Source organism: Dipodomys spectabilis, unplaced genomic scaffold (genome assembly GCF_019054845.1).
Source record: "Dipodomys spectabilis isolate Male_0828 unplaced genomic scaffold, ASM1905484v1 ptg000199l, whole genome shotgun sequence".
NCBI classification, from domain to species: Eukaryota; Metazoa; Chordata; class Mammalia; order Rodentia; family Heteromyidae; genus Dipodomys; species Dipodomys spectabilis.
In genome coordinates, this window is record NW_024870876.1 from 713,048 (window position 1) to 733,018 (window position 19,971).

The window sequence follows — 19,971 nt, forward strand, 5'->3', positions numbered from 1 at the left end:
TTCCCCTTGACCTTGTCTGTTAAGGCACAGACAGCACCATTTGACTTATTTATCTTCTTAAACACTACTACATGCTAGCTTTCTATCACACCCTTTTTGTATCATGTCACCTTCCTTTCTGTCAGGTCTAGTTTACACACTATACAAATTCAGGAAGTAGGCTGGGAAGAATTTTAGGACCCTCCATACAGAAACAGGCTGGCCATTTGAATGCGATGATTTTAAGGAGTAAAGATCACAAAATGCAATTCCTTCTAAGTATAAAACAAAATGTATACATACCTTACTCAGAGTTTTGCTTTTCTTAAAAAATGGTTTTTCTGATTCTTCAGTAAAGAAGATGTGTTTGTTTTTCATCTTTATTTGTCTGCGCATGTCCAGGTACTTTGATGTGTGTTTCATATTCTTCTCTAGATACCTGACGCGCCGATGACTGAAGTTAGGAATTTCTCCATATCTGTGAACAGATCAAAAGAAAGGACTTAACACTTTAAGTTCTAGGAGAATGCTTCTTTAAAGAAAAAGAGAAAAATGAACAATTTCCACTAGTTTGTTATTAGTATCCCCCACTTCAATTTTATTGAATTATGAAAATGAAGAAATCGCTGGGAGCCAGTGGCTCACGCCTGTAATCCTAGCTATTCAGGAGGCTGAGATCTGAGGACGGGGGTTCAAAGTCAGCCTGGGCAGGAAAGTCCATGAGACTCTTATCTCCAATTAACTACCAGAAAACCAGAAGAGGTGCTGTGGCTCAGGTGGTAGAGTGCTAGCCTTGAGCTGAAGGGCTCAGGGACAATATCTAGGCCCAGAGTTCAAGCACCATGACTGACAAAAAAAGAAAAAAAAGGAAAATGAAATCAAGTATAAATTACAGAAGTGTTCTTATAGCTTTTGTTAATCTTAAAACAAATGTGAACTGTCAAAGATAGGCAATTTTTTTTTTTATTTTCCTTTGTTGATATAGGGTCTGAGTCTTGCCTCTAATTCTTTTTTTTTTTTTTTTGGGTTGGTCATGGGGCCGAACTCTGGGCCTGGGTGCTGTCTCTCAGCTCTATAGTTCAAGACTAGCGCTCTACCACTTGAGCCACAGCGCCACTTTTTTTCTGCTTATGTGGTACTGAGGAATCAAACCCAGGGCCTCATGCATACAAGGCAAGCACTCTACCACTGAGCCATCTTCCCAGCCCCTCTTGCCTCTAATTCTTGATCCTACTGACTTAGCTTCCCCATTTTTGGAACTACAGATAGGCAATACTATGTCCAGTATACGACATTCCTAATGTATGCACAACAGGAATTTGAATACATACAGCATATCACAATAGCAAAAAACTATATTCCTTTGTTAGGGAAAATTATCCCTAAAGTAGGGTGATGACAAAGTTCTTAACACATACTTGAACGTATTCAGATTACACTCGAAGTAGTCATTAAATTCTTAACCTAGAGCAATCTGAGTTTGTAAAACAAACAAAAAACCCAGAAGTGGTGCTGTAGCTCAAGTGGTAGAGTGCTAGCCTTGAGCAAGAAGCTCAGGGACAGTGCCCAGGCTCTGAGTTCAAACCCCAGGACTGACCAAAAACAAAATACAACCCCCAAAAACCCAAAAACCTCTACTACCAAAATAATTACAGGGTATTTGATGTTAACTATTGGAAATTTTCCAACTCTAAAAAAGATGTATTGCTCAGGAAGTTCTTTATTTTAAAAAGCAGGCTTATCCTTCTCTCTCTATTTTGTTGGTCATGGAGCTTGAACTCTGGGCCTGGGTGCTGCTCCTCAGCTTTTCAGCTCAAGGTGAGTGCACTACCACTTGGGCCACAGTGCCACTTCTGGTTTTCTGGTGATTAACTGGAGATAAGAGTCTCATGGACTTTCTTGCCCAGGCTGGCTTTAAACTGTGATCCTCAGATCTCAGCCTCCTAAATAGCTAGGATTACAGGCGTGAGCCACCAGTGCCAGGTTTATCCTTCTCTTTTAAGGTAAATTCCAAGTAACAAAATAGATGTCTACAAATGCATACTATGAAGAACTATACAATAGTTTGTCAAATGCTATCCTAAGTGCACAGCAATAAATACTGCCAGGAATTTTGTGTGTGTGATGGTATGGAGGCTTGAACTGAAGACCTGGACACTGTCCCTGAGGTTATTTGTTCAAGGCTAGTTCTACCACTTGAGCCACAGCTGGCTTCTGGCTTTTTTTGGTGGTTAATTAGAGATAAACCACCAAAGAGTTTTATGAACTTTCCTGCCTGGGTTGGCTTTGTTCCATGATCCTCAGATTTTAGCCTCCTGAATAGCTAGGATTTATAGGCTCAAGCAACTGTACCTGACCATGCCAGAGATTTAAAAATCTTTGGCACTACCTGTATGGTATTTAGCTTCAAACAATTATGCAAATGAGGACTCTCTGGAAGTATCAGGAGTTAACTTCAGAAACTTTTATGGTATAAAACTATCAGCATATCTTTTAAACTGACATGGTATCAATTTTGATGTCAATTTTTGAGAAATTCTTCATGGTCTTTTCTTTCTGACTTCAGAATGTATAGGTATATATTGAAAATTCCTAAAATAGGTAAAGTTGGACATGAAGTTTCAATATCTAGAAACATAAAACTAAAAGAATGAATGTAAGGTTACATAAATAGTACTTTATTTAATATGACTTATCTACTTAGTTTAGTCTTCCTTTCATAGAAGAAATTTCCCATTATTCTTGTGCAATCATCTACTTATTCATACTTTCCTTCTTATAACCAAGGTCTGGTCACTTAATCCCAGAGAACACTTAGATTTGTATACTCAAATTTCAGAATGGCTTTATTTGCAAATAGCAAAATGCCTTTTGTGAACACATTTTGATGCATTCACACAATGAACATTCAGCACTAAGAAGAACCACTGATAAACAGTAAGCTGGAGGGCAATATACTTAGCTGTTAGGTAATAATGTTGTTAGGATAGTCAATTAAACATAAAGCCCCCATAAAAGGATTACATAAATGTATATACAAGGTATTCAGGATATATAAGCTAGGCACTGATGGCTCATGCCTTTAATACTAGCTCATCAGGAGGCTGAGATGAGAACAGCAGGTCAAAACCAGCCAAGGCAGAAGTCATCTCCAAAAAATATAGTAAAAAAGCAAGGTTGTAGGTGTGGCTCAAGTGGCAGAGCACCTGTCTAGCAAACCAGCTAAAGATCAAGGCCCTTCAAACACTAGCAACACATGAACAAAAAGCTAGAATATGCATAATATGACCCCATTTTTTTCTTTCAGTACTAGGTTTTAAAACAAACAAGTAAATGTGGAAGGATATATGCCAAACTCTTTAAACACAGTCTACCTTTAAGAGTGATTTAAGAACAAGATTTTCACTTTCTACTTTTTCAGTGTTTCAGTTTTATTATTTTTGTAATGAAAAAAGCAAAACGGTTATTGCACATTTGAACAGTTCATGGTGTATCTGTCATGTTCTTTATTTGTACACAGGAGTAAATAGGTTACATGCTAGGTGAAAACTATGTTTATGGCTGGGCTTAAATCTCCTTCCTAAGGAATGATATAATTTCCATTAAGTGAAAACCTCTGTGAGATGCAATTGTTTTATCTGTGAAACAGAGTAACACCAAACTGCTAGAAGTGCAAGTTAGTAATACAGTGATACATGAAATTTATTTGATATCTCTATTATAATGTTTACTAACAAGTTTGCACTTAATTGTAATGTATCAAACACTTTCAAAAAAAGAATTATTTATTATCTACACAAATACCAGTGAGTTTAAGGACAGCTTTAAACTCAGAAAGCCCAACTTAAGTCATTAGGCTTTTTAGTGGATAATAACTTTTATCGATAATTACTTTTGTCCTGAGCCATGTTTGAATCCTAGGAGGGAACCACTGTCATCAAGGTCTGAATCTGGGTTTTCATCGATGTCCAGTTCATGGCTAAACAAAGAAAGGGTAAACAACAATAAGCCATTACCTCCAGTCTACTCATTCAATCAAGTATCAATAGTCAACAACAGCTAGCAGATCCCGGAAGCCAGGAGAAATATTACTTCAATCAGGATTTTCCCAAATGACTTAAAGTACTCAGAAGAGTTTGGAACATAGTAATAAGCACCCTGATGTTCAACACACTTCAGTTAATTACCTTCTTCTGAACATGATCCCAATACTGATTTTTCCATTTTACTTTGGAAAAACATCAATAAAAGCTGTAGCCTAAAATTAATCTCCTAGAGTGATTTCTCTAGAGGTTCTCTCGAAAACAAAGAAACATTTAACAGCTGATCAAAAAAATTTTAAAAAATGTTAAGAAAAATAAGTTGTAATACAAATAGGTAGACCAGGGAAGTCCAACTATTAGATACATTTTACAAATCCTGTCTACCTGGATAGCATCAAGTAAACAAACATGGAAAAAAATATTTTTCACAAAGTTAGTTTTTCCAATTCTTTCTAGGAACTTGCAGAAATGAAATGGGTCTACCACAAAGAAGGAATAATATTGAAGAGGCATGCTTCTCTGTACTAACTAAAGCCTCCAGAGCTTGCTTACTGTTTGTTTTTCTAGTGGCTATATAGAGAGCAAAGACATGGAGCACCTCCCATCCTATTAATGAAATTTCTCTAATGTTGAAATTCTGCAATGATCCAATCTTTGTTATCTACAGTATCAGCATCTGACTATATCCTACTTTACATTATAACTTCATTATTCTGTTGTCTAATTATACTTATAGGTGATAAATGGAACACTGGTTACAGTAGAGTTAGATTGCTCTCTAGTTTTAGGTTACCCACTGTTACAGTTTAACTTGTCTCAGTATTTCTATCCATTCAATGAAAGCACTAGAATCAGTGCTATGTCAGCACTAAAAATCTGGAATAACATATACCTAGATTTTGAGGAAAAAAAAAAAAGAACTGGAGGGAGAGATGGGATACTTATTAGTTATGTTATCATCCACTAACAGCACCTGACACATATCACATGCCAACTTAAGTCCACCAAATGATCAGTCCAATTTTACAGATGAGAAATTAAGAAAAATAGAGCATGTGAGCATCAGAGTTGGGAAATGACTCGAGTCCAAAAGTTCAGTGTTACCAGACATCCGATCTCCCGCTATTGTTATATGTTGAATGAGTAACAAGCAAGGAATGGTCCTTCACTCATGGACACAATGCTCACCAGCAACTTACCTCCTCTTAAGTTTGCTGGGCTTATGCTCAGGTGGATCTTCCTCACTCTCATCTCCATCAGTCCCACTGGTGTGTGGTCTGTCTTTGCATGTATTTGCCCCCAAAGACTCCTGTGGCTCTGAAGGGGCAAAGGTAGTACAGTGGATTTCCTCCTTGGTTTGACAACTTTTCTGCCAATTGCAAAGGCAATCAAAATATTTCTGTGCCTTTCCTGCAATGAACTGTGTAGTACACCAGAAAATATCATGTTCTAGCTACTTGTATGTCTAGTTGCAGTCTGAGTATAACATAAGAACTGTAGCTCTACCTATATGGTCTTGAACAATCCTCTTGCCTCAGCCTGAGTGCTGAGATTATAGATATATACTACCTCATCTGCTTTAAGTACTCTTGATATTTGCAAAGCAATAAAATTTGCCTAATGAACTTCTCAGAACATACCGCTATCATTTTATAAAAGCAAACAGAAAGTACTTCTTAGCTGTATAGAGCTATAAAAATTAATCTACCAACATATGTGTGTGATAGCAGTAGGTAATCATATTCTTATTTATTAAGTAGTTGTATGAGGAGGTTACAATTCCATGAGTACAATGCTTCTTGGTCAGAGTCACCCCTTCCATCATTCTCTCTCATATCCCCCCTTCCATTTCTACTCTAGGTTACATAAATTGAGTATAATGACTGCATTTGCTCACACTTCCTCTCTCCATTCTTGTAATCATTTTCTTTTCTTTCAAGCCAAGAGTGGGACTTACACTTGGTACTTGATGCTTTCATTCATTGGCTAACACTCTACCAACTGAGCCATAAGCCTCCAATCCCATGTAATCATATTCTTCTTCTTTTTTTTTTTTTGTCGGTCGTGGGGCTTGAACTCTGGGCCTGGGCGCTGTCCCTCAGCTCTTCAGCTCAAGGCGAGCGCTCTACCACTTGAGCTACAGCGCCACTTCCGGTTTTCTGGTGATTTATTGGAGATAGGAGTCTCACGGTCTCTCCTGCCCGGGCTGGCTTTGAACTGCGATCCTCAGATCTCAGCCTCCTGAGTAGCTAGGATTACAGGCGCGAGCCACCAGCGCCCGGCTTGTAATCATATTCTTAAGGAACTTTAATCTATGTAATTCTAAAGACATATGATTACAATAAAGACACATGATTACAAATAACTTCTCTCCATTACAAAGCCAATATGTCGTTAATACAGTTCTTATGGAAACAGCCAGGGCACTTGCTACCTTTAGTTTTGAGCATCACAATGAACATAATGGCCAATATACTGGCCCCTGTGTTACTACCTCATGTTAATTTCTGATTCTCTTCCAGTATACTCATCAGTATGTCCATTGTAACTTTAGTGCCCAAATTAAATAAGGAATATATAGGGAGTGCAAAGAAGAGTATCAGAAGACTAAAATAAAATCACTAGATAGAAAAGGATGAAAACACTGACAGAAAACAATGAAAATGCTATATAATACAAGGTTCTTTTTAACAGTTCAGCAAAAAGAGAAGATGACAGAGCTCGAAAACTTTCAGCTAGAAAGATCAGCAACCTAAGATGAGCAGGGTAAATCCATTTGTTAAGTGAAAGGTCAAAACATTTCTTCAGTTTAAAGAATCTTCAAAAAACTGAACACAGAACTACCTTGTGATCAAGTGATGCCATTCTTGGGTATTTATCCAAAAGATTACAAGTCAGGATAACTACTTGCACAATCATATTCATTGCGCACTATTTACTCACCATAGCCAAGTTATGAAAACAGCCCAAATGTCCTTTAATGGGCAAATGGAAATGCCCTTTAGTGGGCAAAAAGAAAAATGTCTATTTAGGGCTGGGAATGTGGCTTAGTGGTAGAGTGCTTTGCTTGCATGTACTGGGTTCCATTTCTCAGTATCACATACACAGAAAAAGCTGGAACTGGTGCTGTGGCCGAAGTGGTAGAGTGCTAGCCTTGAGCAAAATAAGCTCAGGGACAGTGCCCAGGTCCAGAGTTCAAGCCACAGGACTGGCAGAAAAAAAAAAAAAAAGAGAAAAGTGTCTCTCTCTATGTACATGCTATTTCTCTGAGTGTACATATATATATATATACATGTATGTGTGTGTGTATATGTATATGTATGTATATGTAGTTTTACTCATCCATTAGGAAGAATGTTATTACATCATTTGGAGAGAAATGGATGAACCTGGAAAAAAATTATGTTAATTAAGCCCAGAGAAATAAAGGACATATGTTTTTCTCTCATATGTAGTAGTTAGATCTAATTTTTTTTTTTTTTTTTTTTTTTGGTTGTGAGGCCTGAACTCTGGGCCTGGGTGCTGCCCTCACCTCTTCAGCTCAAGGCTACTGTTCTACCACTTGAACTATGGCACCATTTCTGGCTTTTTCTGCTTATGTGGTACTGAGGAATCCAACCCAGGGCCTCATGCCTGCAAGGCAAGCACTCTATCACTGAAGCACCTTCCCAGCCAAAATTTGTATATATCTAAACATATACAGGTGACATGCCTATCCACAAATGTATTAAGTATGGTATATGCGGGAAAGAATTCTAGTGGTGTAACTCCTTTGAATAACTAACCTGTAGTCCTAACAAAATGAATTCCAGGAAGATAGAACTTGAGGTGAAGTGTGTCAAAGGGAGGGTGGTAGATAAATGAAGAGTGGAAGAGTGAAAGAATAAGTCACAATATTTAATTTTATATATGTGAAAAATGGAACTAGAAAAATTGAGTTGGAGTTTGGAGAAATGGAGAATGATAAACGGTGACTTTGATCAAGATGTACTATATTCACAAACTGACATGCTAAATTAAAACTCCTTTGTATAACCACTTAAAAAAAGATTTGGTTCACACTGGAATAAGGCTGAGAACAAAATCAGTCTTTACCAGATGTCTCTAGCACCAAACAGTAAGAATAACACAACTAAAAACTATTTCCTCCTCTCCAATTTTCTGATGTGATGTTTAGAGACTTCTTTTTGTTAACAGTATCTTGGGAGGGGGGGGCAGCAAGAGGGGAGGGGAAATAAGAAGGGGAAACAAAGGAGGAGGCAACAATGCTTGATAAGATATGCACTCATTACCTTTTTTTTTTTTTTTTTAAAAAGAGTATCTTCACCCTACTCTGAATGTCTTTCATTAAATTTCTTTAGTTTTAACAGACAATGATAGCAGTTTGTACAATAAGGATTTTATTTTTAATTCTTATTTAAGAGTCTCAAATTCAGTATTAGATATTTTACTGATAAGAATCCTGAAATCAATCTTTTGTTACAAACTTGAATGATATCCTATTGATATTCTCTAGAAAGTAAGACTTCACTGATCCTAAATGAATTCCAAATATGACTCACATTTGCCTAATGTCAAATGCTTGCTCTTAACCACTCTCTAACTCATTTGATCTGGAAAACTGAAAGGTCTAAGCTCATTTTAAATTAGATTTCTTAAGAATTTTTCCTCACTGGCCACCTAGACACAGAGTAAGGAATAACATTTTGAGGACTGTATGTAGGTATTTATACTAATACAAAATATAAATATAAAAACAAGATCCAAAACTTTCATTACTATACTATGAAGCATAGTTGGTATTTAACTCTACCCGGAAGGATAAGTGGAAATTATTGTGCTAAGTAGATTCACTGTGCGAACTACAACTTGGCAGAATAAACCTTGCTGATCTTACCTGGAACTGGTTGGTCTGGGCTGCTATTCCCAGATGAGTTGCTTTCCTTGCTTGCTCCGTTACATGGTTCACTCTGGCCAGAAGCAGGGCATTCTCTCCTGCTGCTAACTTCATTCAGCTGTCCACCACACCTTACAGAGGTTCCTAATTGCCTCTGGTCTATATCCTCTGAACTCAAAGTTATATTACTTATGCCATCAAGTATTTCATTGTGATCTTTATCACTTGAGCTTTCTTTATCAATCATGTTAGGTGAAGATGAAGTTATAAAGTCCATTTTCATGTGATTTTCATCATTCTTTCCTACTTCTGTTTGAGACACACAAGTATCTGTATCATAGCTTGGTGAGGCATCAAAAGTCCAGCCCTGAGCTTCCCAATATTGAAATTGTTCCAAATAATACCAATAAAGCTGACTGTAATGTTGCTCCCATTCCTCCTTTGTGTCAGGAAAGTTCCAAGGTTCAGAAGAGAGTGTCTGATCTGGATGTTTTTCTTGCCAGCCTTGCCATAACAGTCCTCCTCCATATTCATTCCAATACTTTTCCCATTTTTCTGTAACCTCTAGCTTTGGAGATGTCTTTTCAACAAGATTTTCAGGTGCAATGTCTTTTTTGCTTTGAGATTCACATGCTATGGTGTCCTCAAACTGTTCAACTGAAGATGGATCATCTGAGACTAAAAGATCACTTTCACAGTTTTCTCTCCAAGATTCTTGCATAATTTGATCCAAGTACCTCTTTTGATGTTTTCGCTTTTTCTTTTTTACTTTAACCTTATTTCTACTATTCATAGACACCTACATCAGACAAATGAGAAGTGAATGTAAAATTTACTTCATAAGCTAGAAAAGAAAGTAGAATCTAAGTCTAGTTTGGTATTAAACTAAACCCAACCTCCGACCTGGGCTTTTTATTACATAAAAACATGATCCTTCCTCTAAGGAGGAAAAGTAAAAATGAGATATATCTCAGCTTTTAATCTTAGTTAACTTATAAATCTGTACACTTGAAAATAGCAAAGTGAATGTATTTACTTTTTGGATAAAACATTCCTTATAATACTTTAGGAAGGAAACCAAGAAATAGAAATAAATACATTAATATTTACCTCAAAATTCTTATGTGCAGATACTCCACCAAACTGAAGTGGCAATCCCATACTTCTCATGAGTTCGGCCTCAGAATCAAGTTCACTTTCATCTGGACCTATGTCTTCATTGTTGTATGATTTCATAGTGTCATGGGAATGATCATCTTCCTCCTCTTCTGTAGTTTGGTCTCCTACATCCAACACTTATTAGTTTCATTATAGTGAATATTTTAGTGACAAGTTTTCTCATTCCCATTATAACAAACAACCTGAGATCTAGAATGATTACATGACCTGACAAAAACATGTGAAAGTTTTTTTTTTTAAGGAAATGTGGTATGAACGAAATTAAAAACCAGCCAACAACATTTTGTCTGTCACTGTCTACAAATGTCAATGTCTTACTTAGGGAGGATCTCTTACTTAGGGAGGCAATATAACGGGGGAGTACTTGTATGTTCCAGGCCTATACAGAACACCACCGACAAGATCAGGGGATTGTAAATCATGACTGGTGGAATTATGTTAGAACCTGTTAACCAGAGAGATGAGAGGTACCTCCTCAAGCCCTTCACAGATCCTTCAACACAACAGGAATTTAGGTCCCTACATTCTGTGGAAGAGTTGATTAATGAAAGGTCCTGCTATTGAAAGTTTGAAATCTACACAACTGTAATCTGTTGAAGCTCCTTGATTCTACACCTTACAGAAAAGCAATCGTTATAATAAAATTTATCTTGTCTTAAAACTAAATATATCATACAACTATCTAGAAAAACACCATTTAAGTGCTCTATTAACTATCTAAACTGTGAGGTAATAAAAATCACTTCACACACTTTGTACACTCTAAGTTGAGATGCCCTTTAGGTTCATGATCTCACACAACAGGAAGGGAATCTTACACAGCAAAGTGAAAGACTGGCAAAGAGGGGAACCTGCACTATCTATAAACAAAGGTGATTCCACTCATCATTCAACGAACTACATGTAGCTCAGAAGAGCAGGAGTTAAGTTTGGCATACACCTATTTTCCTTTGCTCAGAAGCCCAGTGTTTACAGAAACCTTACTTGTGGCAGTGCACAAATCCAACCGAATGTTTCATCCAAGGTGTGACTGAAGCATTAGTGATATGCTCCATCTTGAGAGCTGATGGGATTTTTTATTTTATATTATTACTTTTTACTAATTTGACACCTCAGGATGGATGCTACACAGGACAAGAGAGTCTACATCAAGTCCATATAGTAGCTATGTAGAAATAAAACATGAGATTGGATGAGATTTTAGAAACATGTTTATACATATTTATGTTCATATAGAATACAAAGGAGTGTCTATGATTACAAGATTACTTGCTACTTATCATATTTTATGCTAGTTAATATAACATTGTGATAAGTTATACATAAATTAACAGTGCTTTCTACCTAAATAGTGTTATATTACCTGTATTATTGTCATTGCCTTTGACATAGTAGCCTTTCAATCCCAATTTGCACAATTTTCGATCCCTGTGAAGAAAATTAAAGAGCCATATTGAAGTAAGTGAAAACTGAGAAAGAAGTTGAAGGCAACACAGATTTAACAAATAAAAAAGTTAAGGAATAGAAAAATAATTTGCCAATACATTTTCCTCCCATATCACACAGATGTAATGTATTTCCCATGGAGTCAAAAACTGATAGTATATGTAAAACAGTAACATTTTCTGACACAGAGTAGCATTTACAATTATAGCTACTACTGAGGAAAGAATCTGATTTTCTTTATGACATATAAACATTTTGCTTTATGATATGTAAAATTTTCCTATTGAGTTGAGTGTAACATAACGTAAAGATTTAGCTTACATGTAAGACTAGTTTTATTTGCAGACTGAACTATCCCTTCTCTACTAGACAATTCCTGGTCTGAACAAAGGTTATCTGGAAAAAACAATGAAGTTTTAAAAAAATTGCATTATTATTATCTTTTTTTTTTGTCGGTCGTGGGGCTTGAACTCTGGGCCTGGGTGCTGTTCCTCAGCTCTTCAGCTCAAGGCTAGCACTCTACCACTTCTGGTTTTCTGAGTGGTTTATTGGAGATAAGAGTCTCATGGTCTTTCCTGCCCGGGCTGGCTTTGGCTTTGAACTGCGATCCTCAGATCTCAGCCTCCTGAGTAGGTGGGATTACAGGCGTGAGCCACCTGGTGCCAGGCCCATTATTATTATCTTGAAATAGTGTACAAAGGAGATGCCATTAAACAAAGCAGTTTCTGACTATAACGCATCTTGATCAATGTCATCCCTTTCAATATTCTCATCCATCCCTCAAATCCCTTTCATTCCCTCACTTTTCTCTGTAGGTTATATAATGAATTCCTGACTGTATTCTCCCCCTTTTTCCTCTTCAAATTCTTTTTGGTTGGCTGTGGGGCTTGAACTCAGGCCCTCAAGACTATAGTTCTAACACTTTAAGCCACAGCTCTACTTCTGGTTTTCTGGTGGCTAACTGGAGTTAAAGAGTCTCACAGACTTAAGATTACAGGCATGAGCCACCAGTGCCTGGCTTCAGCAGCAATTCTTATGAGGATTATTGCAAAAACTGGACCAGGAAAGCTGAAAATGAGACCTAAATTCAAAGTGGGATCAAAAGAGCCTATAAAATTTGGTGATGCTATCACTTGTCAGTAAAAATGTAGAACACTTAATGGGTTATTTTTATTTTTATTATTTTTAAAAGTTCTTGCTCTGTTGCCTAGGCTAGCCTCAAACTCAGTTTTCCCACATAATTCCTCAAAGATGGACTCTTGCCTTTCTAATTAATGGTTTCAATTACTATCTACATGTGAATGACTCAAGTTTCAAAGATCAGCTTAAATTTCTCTAAAGCTCCAAAGCAATACAACCAACTACTTGTACCATCTATTCTTAATATAATTCATTAACTCTCAAAATCAAAATGTAAAAAAAAATTAATCCTATGATCCTCACCACTGTTCTAAAAATAAAACTTAACCAAGGAGTTACTTTTCACCTAATCTCCTTCATAACTGTGCTTTGTCTTTCCTTCACTCCCCCAACTGCAAGTCAATTCACAACCCCTAAATCTCTTTTTTCACCTTTTCTGCTTCTACTGCCCATCTATCACAATCCAATCTTACAACAGCTGGGTGCTGTATATCTATCCAATATATATGACTTTCATATCATCATTAACATTGAACCTCAAAATAATCTGGGATGCATGTAGTCTTCTTACAACATCTTGCAAGTTTTACATGTTATCATTGCTTACCAATCTTGTCTCTGATTTTTTTCTTCCTAGGCATTGTTTCATTTTCACAGGCCTCCTTTGCTCTTTAAAGCTATTTTACAGTATCTAGCCTGTGGAATGCTTGCATCTACTCAAATGTACCTCAGTTTATTTCCTTTGGCCCCATTCCAAAGGCTACTTTCTGAAGAAAGACATCTGTGATGCTTGGAGAAAGCTCAGGTTACTCTCAAAGCATCACGTTATTCTCCTTCATAACTATGACAACTGTGATTAACCACTGTAATTCCCTAACCAGATATTTTAATGAGCGATCTACTTCTAGAGCTAGATAATAAACACAACACATTTAGGGACAGAATCTCTGCATTATCCCAGGGCCTTACAAGCATACCAGAGACGCAGGAGCATAAAAAGCACCCACAGATTAAATGAATACTTATTTAAGACTGAGGATTTAATGCATACTGGGATTGAACCAGGATCTCACACCACTTTAGCTTCCAGCCCATCCCTTTGCATTTTGCTTGGAGATGTTTTCTCTTAGCTTTGGAGGGAAGATAGGCTAGAACTCAGGATCTTTTTGCTTGGCATCCCCAATGGCTGTGAATGTAGGCCTATGTCACTGCCCTTGGCTGAGACAATTTCTTTTTACTTGAAACTTTACAGTATTTTATTTCTTTTTGGATTTTCAGCTTACTCCACAAAAACATGTAATGAAAAAAGTCCTTCAAATTTAAAATTGTACCACATTAAGCTACACTTAAAGTTTATTACATACAATTCACTTCCACGAAGATATGAATGTGAAGCATGTGAGATTAAATACACACGATTTAGAGGGAAAGGAATGAGTTAAGTGGCTAATCTACCCGGTTTAAAAAAAATCTAAATTCCAACTTTCTTCTTACTCTCCCCCACCCCCATTATTTATTATCTATGCCAGATAATTTTTTACCAAAAAAGTTTTCTTAAAATACAGATCTAAAAAAATGGAGATAAAAAAATCATTAGGCCTTTTATACCAAATAATTTTAAGTCGTAATAGTGTGTATTTGGGCTTGAGTAGATTTGGTTTGAAAAGGGATGTAAGGTCCGAAAAAGTCTTGAACAGATGTTTTCCAAAGTTCAAACTTTGACCTTATGATGTCACATCTGTAAGACATCATACCTTTCATCCACCCTGCCTCCATTTTTCAATGCCCTCATTGTAAACACTAAATGATATCTATGATTTGCCACATTTTCGCATCACAAAACCCCTTCAAAAGCGTAGTCTCTCCCTAATAGCAATGGCAGCAGAGGGGGGCGGCCATTCGGTGACCCCCGAGGGGTCGGGCGTTAGAGGCATTACCCCGCTCCCCAGCCCACAGGCACTCGGGCTACACCTCCACGACGTCGAGCACACCGGCGTTCCGGCGGGCTTCGAACGCGCGAGGAGGGGAAACGCGGCCTACTTACTTCACGAACGCCCGGGAGCACAGGCAGAGGACCCGACAGTCCTCTTCCCGGCCTTCAATGAACAGAAGCATCTCGGCCACGCGGCTCCAATTCTCACAGCACATTTCAACCACAGCGGCCCAAGCCAAGCCTCTGCTCGGCACTGGAGACAGACAAGAGCCGCCCACGGTGGGCCTGGCAGGGAGAAGCTCAGGAACGGGCCCGGGGCCGCTCGAGCCAGGAGCCGGCCGGGGAAGCCGCCACAGGAAGTGGTTCCGGGTGACTACAGGAAGGGGCGGGGCGACGCGCGGTGTCACACTCTATGCAGCCCGGGCTTCTTCCTCGCGGGGTGCCCCACAAGTCATTCCGCATCTCCCGCCACCGGGGTGGAGCCGAGCATCTCCGCTCCTTTCTGTCCGAGGTACGTCGATGCCGCCGTGAGTTCCCGTCGCTGGGTGGGCGTCGTGTCGGTCTGACCCGGCCGGTCTCCCTCCGGCCTCCGGAGTCCCCCACGCGGGCGGGCTGGTGGGCTGCGCTTCCCGCGGGGGTCCGGCTTCGGAGTTCGGCTGGGACGGAAGGAGGTCGCTCCTGGTTCACTGGGGCTAGCCGGTTCTCGGCACGCTTCGTTGGAACTCAGCCGCGGGCTCCCCGAGGCCTTGGCTGGCCCGGTGACGACGCCTCGCAGCGCCCAGCCTGTGGGCAGGGCCCGGCGGCACCGCCCGCGGACGGGCGGGTGTGGACCCTCCCTCCCCCCACCCCCGGGCTGTTTGCTACCTGTGGGCCCGGCAGGCGACCGAAGCTTTCTCAACTTCATCCCTCGCGCATCATCTGTAATCGAAGTTGGGTTTATAGGTGGGAGCACTCGCCCCATATGCCAAATAAACAGACATGGTGAAGGGCAGGCAAAGATCAATCGCATACCAACTTAACATCTTCGGCAGTCTTCTGGGGGCGGGGGTAGGTACAGACGTTGGCTTCAGGTTACATAGAATTGAGGGCAAGGGATGAGAAAGATATGCGTACTTTAAACAGTCCCAAGTTGAAGGGATGGCCTGGCTGACCATTAGCTTAGTCTTTGTCCGGAACAGCCTGGAGAAGTTACTACTTTATTACGGAGACAGAACAGGAACAAAGTGGTTTTCTGAGGTTTTGTCTGTTTTAAGATAAATACAAGAAGGCATTGCTTGTTTGAGGGGCAGTGTGCATTCCACACAAGATGGGTACCTAAATCTTTTCTCCTGGAAAGAAGTCATGATTGCAATATAGTTCAGATCAAAGGGCACAGATCCAAAGTTAATTTTCTGGGCCCCACAAAAGCATCTTTTTAAAATTGGCTTTTATGTAACTACTGAGGTTGTTACAGTAGCAACAACAGTACCTGTCGGGGCTGCTGAAAGGATTAAATGGAAGGATGTGTATCAAACCTTTCATTTGTGCTATTAATAGTTACACACCTGGTAAGGCACCCTATCTTTGGATGAAGTGTGCAACCTGTAAAACAGGTCTCTGCCTTCAAGCTGTTAAATATCTAATAAGAAATATGCATATGTCCCAGTGAGATGGAGAGAACTGTCACAGCACCACTGTGAGAATTTGTGTGATTTTCCCTGACACTGGCCAGACAGCTTCCCTCCCAGAAGCAAGTTGAGACCTGAAAGTTGTTGGAGTTGAGGAGTTGGTTTGTGCTATTCATGCTGAAATTGCATTAGTATTTCTATTTCTCTAGGACGAGGTAAAGACTGAGTTAAGCCCGGTATCTGTGAGTCTAGCACATGGGAGAATTTCAGGGCCAGTTCTGGGACACATAATGATCTCCTGTCTTTCAAAAAACAAAAGAAATAAAGGGAGAAGTGAGTTAAAACCTAGAGGGGTTGTTAGTATTCAAGCCGTATTTATGAGTGGATAAAAATACTAAGTTTTAAAAGAAGTTATTTAATCCCATATCCTTTCTGCTTTATTTTGAAGTCAGAGATAGGCTGACCTTAGGGATTTAAGAAGGCACAAGTACTGCGCAGTTCCACATGCACCACGTTAGATATGCATTGTAACATCATAGGGATGGGTGGCTACATTAAGGACACAACAGAAGCATCAAAGAGAGAGGAATGTGTTAGCAAAGCGTTGAAGGATATTCCAGGATTTCTTCCTCTTTTTTCTTTGTTTAATATCGAAAGGTTATTCATATCAGAACCTTGAGTTTGAAGCTTGGAATTCAAACGGTTTAAAAATTTTCTATCTAAAATTTGTTTTGCCTTTTTGAGAAAAGATTGACTATGTAATGGAGGCTGAACCTCAAACTCACAATCTTCTTACCTTACCTTCTTGAGTGTTGGAATTAAAGGCATGTGCCAGCATGTTCATTTTTTATTTATATTTTAAATTGATACAGTAATTTTACATATTCAGAAGGTACAGTGGGGCATTTTAATGCATATATACAAATGCATATACAGTGTGATATAATGATCAAGTCAGGATAATTGACATATGTATCATTTCTTTGTGTTGAGAACATTCAAAGTCATCTCTACTGGCTAATTTGAAAAACTCATTTGCAGTCAGCCATAGTTAGCCTATTGTACTTTAGAACATTGGAAATTATTCCTCCTTTTCAGCATCCTTGTACCCATTACCATACTCTTTCCATCCCTTCCTTCCCTACACCCTTTCCAAGACCTGATAACCACTATTTGATTGCTTTCTTTCTTTCTCTTTCTTTCTTTCTCTCTCTCTCTCTCTCCCTTCCTCCCTCCCTCCCTCCCTCCCTCCCTTCCTTCGTTCTTCCTTTCTTTCATTTTTTTCCTGTCATGGGGCCTGAACTCTGGGCCTGTACTCTGTCCTTTAGCTCTTCAGCTTAAGGCTAGCACCCTACCACTTGAGACACAGTGCCACTTCCAGCTTTTTTTCTTATGTGGTGCTGAGGAATCGAACCCAGGGCCTCATACATGCAAAGCAAACACTCTACCACTGAGCCAACTTCCCAGCCCGATTTATTTCTTTTTATAAACTTTAACTTCCACATGTAAGTGAGAACATGCTGTATTTGTCTTTCTATGCTGAGATATCACTTAGTTCAATGCCTTCCAGTTTCTTCCATATTGCTTCCGGACAGAATTGCATTCTTTTTGTGGCTGAATAGTATTCCATAGTGTGTAAATAATAACCAGTTTCCCTTGTTCATCCCTCAGTGGACACTTTAGTGGATTCCATATTATGCCTTATTATCCTAAGTACTATAGTAAACATTAGTGTGGAGGTGGCTTTTCAATTAATCCTCTCTCCTCTTTCTCCCTCTCTCTCCCTTTCTCTTCTTCTTTCTCCCTCTTCCCATTACTGGAGATTATATCCAGGTCCTTGTTCTTGCTAAGCAAGCATTCTGCCACTTGTACTATGCCCCTAGCTGTTTGTCTTTATTTTGTTTTTGAGATAGGTAAATTTGCCTGGACTCAATTATTTATTAACTGGCAGGTTGGCCTCAAACTTGTGATCATTTGCCTATTCTTCCAAGGAAATGGGATCACAGACACACACCTCCTTGTCTGGCTTGTTTTCTTTCGACTTTTTTCCTCTTGTACTGGGGTTTGAACTAAAGGCCTTGGCTGTTGAGTCACACCTCTAGTTTAATTTGCTTTCGGATTTTTAAAAATCTTTTGAGTGGTTGTGTGAAGGTGATCTATGTCGTCCCTTTTATCAATCTGTCCCCATGTCTCGCACTTCATAACCCAGTCTTCCTAGTTATGTTTTCATGTATATACACTGAATTTTATGATTGCATTCTTTTATCTTTCTTCTCTTCATTTGTCTACTCCTCTCCTCTTGATCTTAGCCCCTCACTATCCCCCCTCCATTCCTCAAGTTCATTTTCTTAGAATGTAGATTAGTTGTTGAAAGGAGTTACACTATTTGAATTCTCCCTGGCATATACCATTCTTTAGCTAATACATTTGTGTATCTATGCATCTATGTAAACATATACAGGGCCTGCATATGTTTACATACATATACATACATTGTATTTATAAATGAAACCTAATTTCCACATGAGAGAAAACACATGTCCTTTATCTCTCCAGGTCTTAACTTATTTCACTAATATAATTTTTTTCAGGTCTATTCATTTTTCTACAAATGATATAATAGTCTTCCTAATGGATGAGTAAAATTCCATTCTGTATGAGTGTGTGTGTGTGTGTGTGTGTGTGTGTGTGTGTGTGTGTGTGTGTTTGTGTGTTTTTATCTCATTTTCTTGATCTGTTTGTCCATTGAAGGGCATCTGGGCTACTTTTATAACTTGGTTATGGTGAGTAGTACAGCAATGAACATGATTGTGCTTTATTTTATCCTGACTTGTAATCTTTTGGATAAATGGCCAACAGTGGTATCTCTGAATCATAGTTTTGTTTAGTGGTTTTTTTTTAATTAATAAATCTCCAAACTGCTTTCTGCAGTGGCTGCATAAATTTAAATTCCCACCAAGAGTGTATTAGGGTTAGTTTTTCCCCACATCAGTTAGTTGTAGTCTTGATGATGGCCATTTTAACTTGGGTGAGATGGAATTTCAGTGTTGTTTTGATTTGCATTTTCTTTATGGCCAGGGATGTTGAGTATTTCTTTATTTATTTATTTGCCATTTTTAGTATTTTTTGAAGTGTCCAATTTATTTGTCCATTTATTAGTTGAGCTATTGCATTTTTGAGAGTTTGTTTTTTAACTCCCAGTATGTTTAGGTTGTCAATCGCTTATCAGATGTATAGCAGTCAACATTCTCTCATTCTGTATGCAGTCTTTTCAGCTAGTGACTGCAGAAGTTTTTTAGCTTGATGCAATCCATTTGTGAGTTCTTATTCCTATTTGCTGAGCTATTGGAGTTCTATTCAGGAAATTCCTGCTTTTGTGAATAAATTCTACCTTTGTCCCTCTTCTTTTATAGTAGTCTTACAGACCTTTTCTGTACTTTTAGTTGATGTTAGTCAAGAGAGTCAGGTCTAGTTTCTTTCTTCATATTAACATCCAGTTTTCTTTTTCTTTGTTTTTTTTTTTTTAATGAATTAAGCAGAAATTTTATTTTCAATTTCTTCAAAGATTATTACAAACAGAAAGTTTCCTTCTAAAAGTATCCCAAAACTAAATGAAAGGCACCCAATCCTCCCCCCCAACCAAGTTGTAAAGTTCGTTTTCCACATAATGACTTGTACATCTCATTGTTGCAGTGTCCACCTGTATCCCTATTTAAATGATTTGTTTTTCCCCTTCCCCTCCACAAA

General features: G+C 38.6%; 2 protein-coding genes across 2 annotated transcripts in view; one reads left to right on the plus strand and one right to left on the minus strand.

Moving 5' to 3' along the window:
- Tgs1 (trimethylguanosine synthase 1) overlaps positions 1–14,985 on the minus strand; it is a 33,492-nt gene extending 18,507 nt beyond the window's left edge. The window contains exons 1-7 of the mRNA XM_042696125.1: positions 14,729–14,985; positions 11,462–11,526; positions 10,030–10,202; positions 8,920–9,718; positions 5,222–5,339; positions 3,872–3,958; positions 283–457 (exon numbers count right to left, since the gene is read on the minus strand). Of these exons, the coding sequence (XP_042552059.1) occupies positions 283–457; positions 3,872–3,958; positions 5,222–5,339; positions 8,920–9,718; positions 10,030–10,202; positions 11,462–11,526; positions 14,729–14,832 (1,521 nt within the window). The 5' untranslated portion in view covers positions 14,833–14,985. The remainder of the gene's footprint in view (positions 1–282; positions 458–3,871; positions 3,959–5,221; positions 5,340–8,919; positions 9,719–10,029; positions 10,203–11,461; positions 11,527–14,728) is intronic.
- A 75-nt stretch (positions 14,986–15,060) lies between these two features.
- The window catches only part of Tmem68 (transmembrane protein 68), a 42,323-nt gene continuing 37,412 nt past the window's right edge, over positions 15,061–19,971 (plus strand). Inside the window, exon 1 of the mRNA XM_042696132.1 lies at positions 15,061–15,128. The gene's annotated coding sequence lies outside the window, so the exon portion shown is untranslated. The remainder of the gene's footprint in view (positions 15,129–19,971) is intronic.